General features: G+C 77.6%; 1 protein-coding gene across 1 annotated transcript in view; it reads right to left on the bottom strand.

The window, feature by feature from the left end:
• Nucleotides 1-673, bottom strand: part of UBE2G1 (ubiquitin conjugating enzyme E2 G1) — a 28,846-nt gene extending 28,173 nt beyond the window's left edge. Inside the window, exon 1 of the mRNA XM_085315049.1 lies at nt 404-673. Within this exon, the coding sequence (XP_085171175.1) occupies nt 404-449 (46 nt within the window). The 5' untranslated portion in view covers nt 450-673. The remainder of the gene's footprint in view (nt 1-403) is intronic.
• Nucleotides 674-1,073: the final 400 nt, after the last annotated feature.

Raw genomic sequence — 1,073 nt, 5'->3', positions numbered from 1 at the left:
ACCCGCGCCGCGGCTGCGGGGCCGCGAAGCGCCTCCGGCCTCCTCCCCTCACCGCACCCCACCTCCCCCCGGGAGCGGCGGTGCGGCCCTCCCCTCTCCTCCCCTCCCCGCCGGCCCGGGCAGGTCCCGCTCCGCCGGCGCGGTGGGGGCAGCGCGGGGACGGCTGCCCGCGGGCGGCCCTCGCACCCCTCCCCCCGGCGGGGACCGCCAGGCCGCCTCCCCCTCCCCCTCCCGGCCTAGTTCCCTCGGCTCCCGGCCGGGCGGGGAGCGGCGCGGGGGGGCCGTAATCTCCCCTTCCCCCCCTGCCCTCACACGCGCGCCGCCCCCTCCCCCCCGCGCAGGCCCCGGCCCGCCGCCTCCGCCCGCTGCTCGCCGCGGCGGCTCGCTGCCGGGGCCCCGGTACCTGCTAGTTGTCTCCGCAGTAGCAAGGCGGACTGGAGCTCCGTCATTCTCCCCCGCTCTGCCCGCGGAGGGAGTCGCGGGGACGGCGCGGCTCCTGGTGCTGCGAGCGCCCGACGAGGCGGCGGCGAGTGGCCCTCAGCCCGCCCGCACCGCGCCCCGCGGGGGTCTGGCTCCGCGCCGGCCGCCGCCGCCACAGCACGCAGGGTCCCTGGCAGGGGCGCGCGCCCGTGGCTCCGTGCCGCCCTCCTCCACCTCCTCCTCCTCCTCGCCGCCACCTCCTCCTCCCCCCGCCCGCCAGGAATTTCACTGCACTCCGGGCCGCGGCGCGCAGGCGCACTCCGGCTCGGCCGCCGGCCGTTCCGCGCCGCCATCTTGGGAGGGGACGTGGGGGCCGGGAGGAGGGGCCAGCYGCCGCTCGGCCGCCATGTTGAGGAGGTCATATCCTTTATTTATTTCCCCCCTTCCTTCCCTCGCTCCTGTCTTTTTAATTCCTGGGCTGCAGGGAGGGAAGGAGCGGCTGGCGAGGAGGGCTTTCCTCAGCACGGGCTCAGGGCGACCTGCTCTCCGCAGCCCGGCACCGCCGCCAGCTGCCCCGGCACCGCCGCCAGCTGCCCGGGCACCTAGCAAGGCTGAGGGCAGGCAGCTTTCTTCCACAGGGGCTGCTCCCTTGG

Source organism: Rhea americana, unplaced genomic scaffold, assembly GCF_003343005.1.
Source record: "Rhea americana isolate MKP2758 unplaced genomic scaffold, rheAme1 scaffold_111, whole genome shotgun sequence".
NCBI lineage: Eukaryota > Metazoa > Chordata > Aves > Rheiformes > Rheidae > Rhea > Rhea americana.
This window is presented reverse-complemented; position numbering and strand designations above follow the sequence as displayed.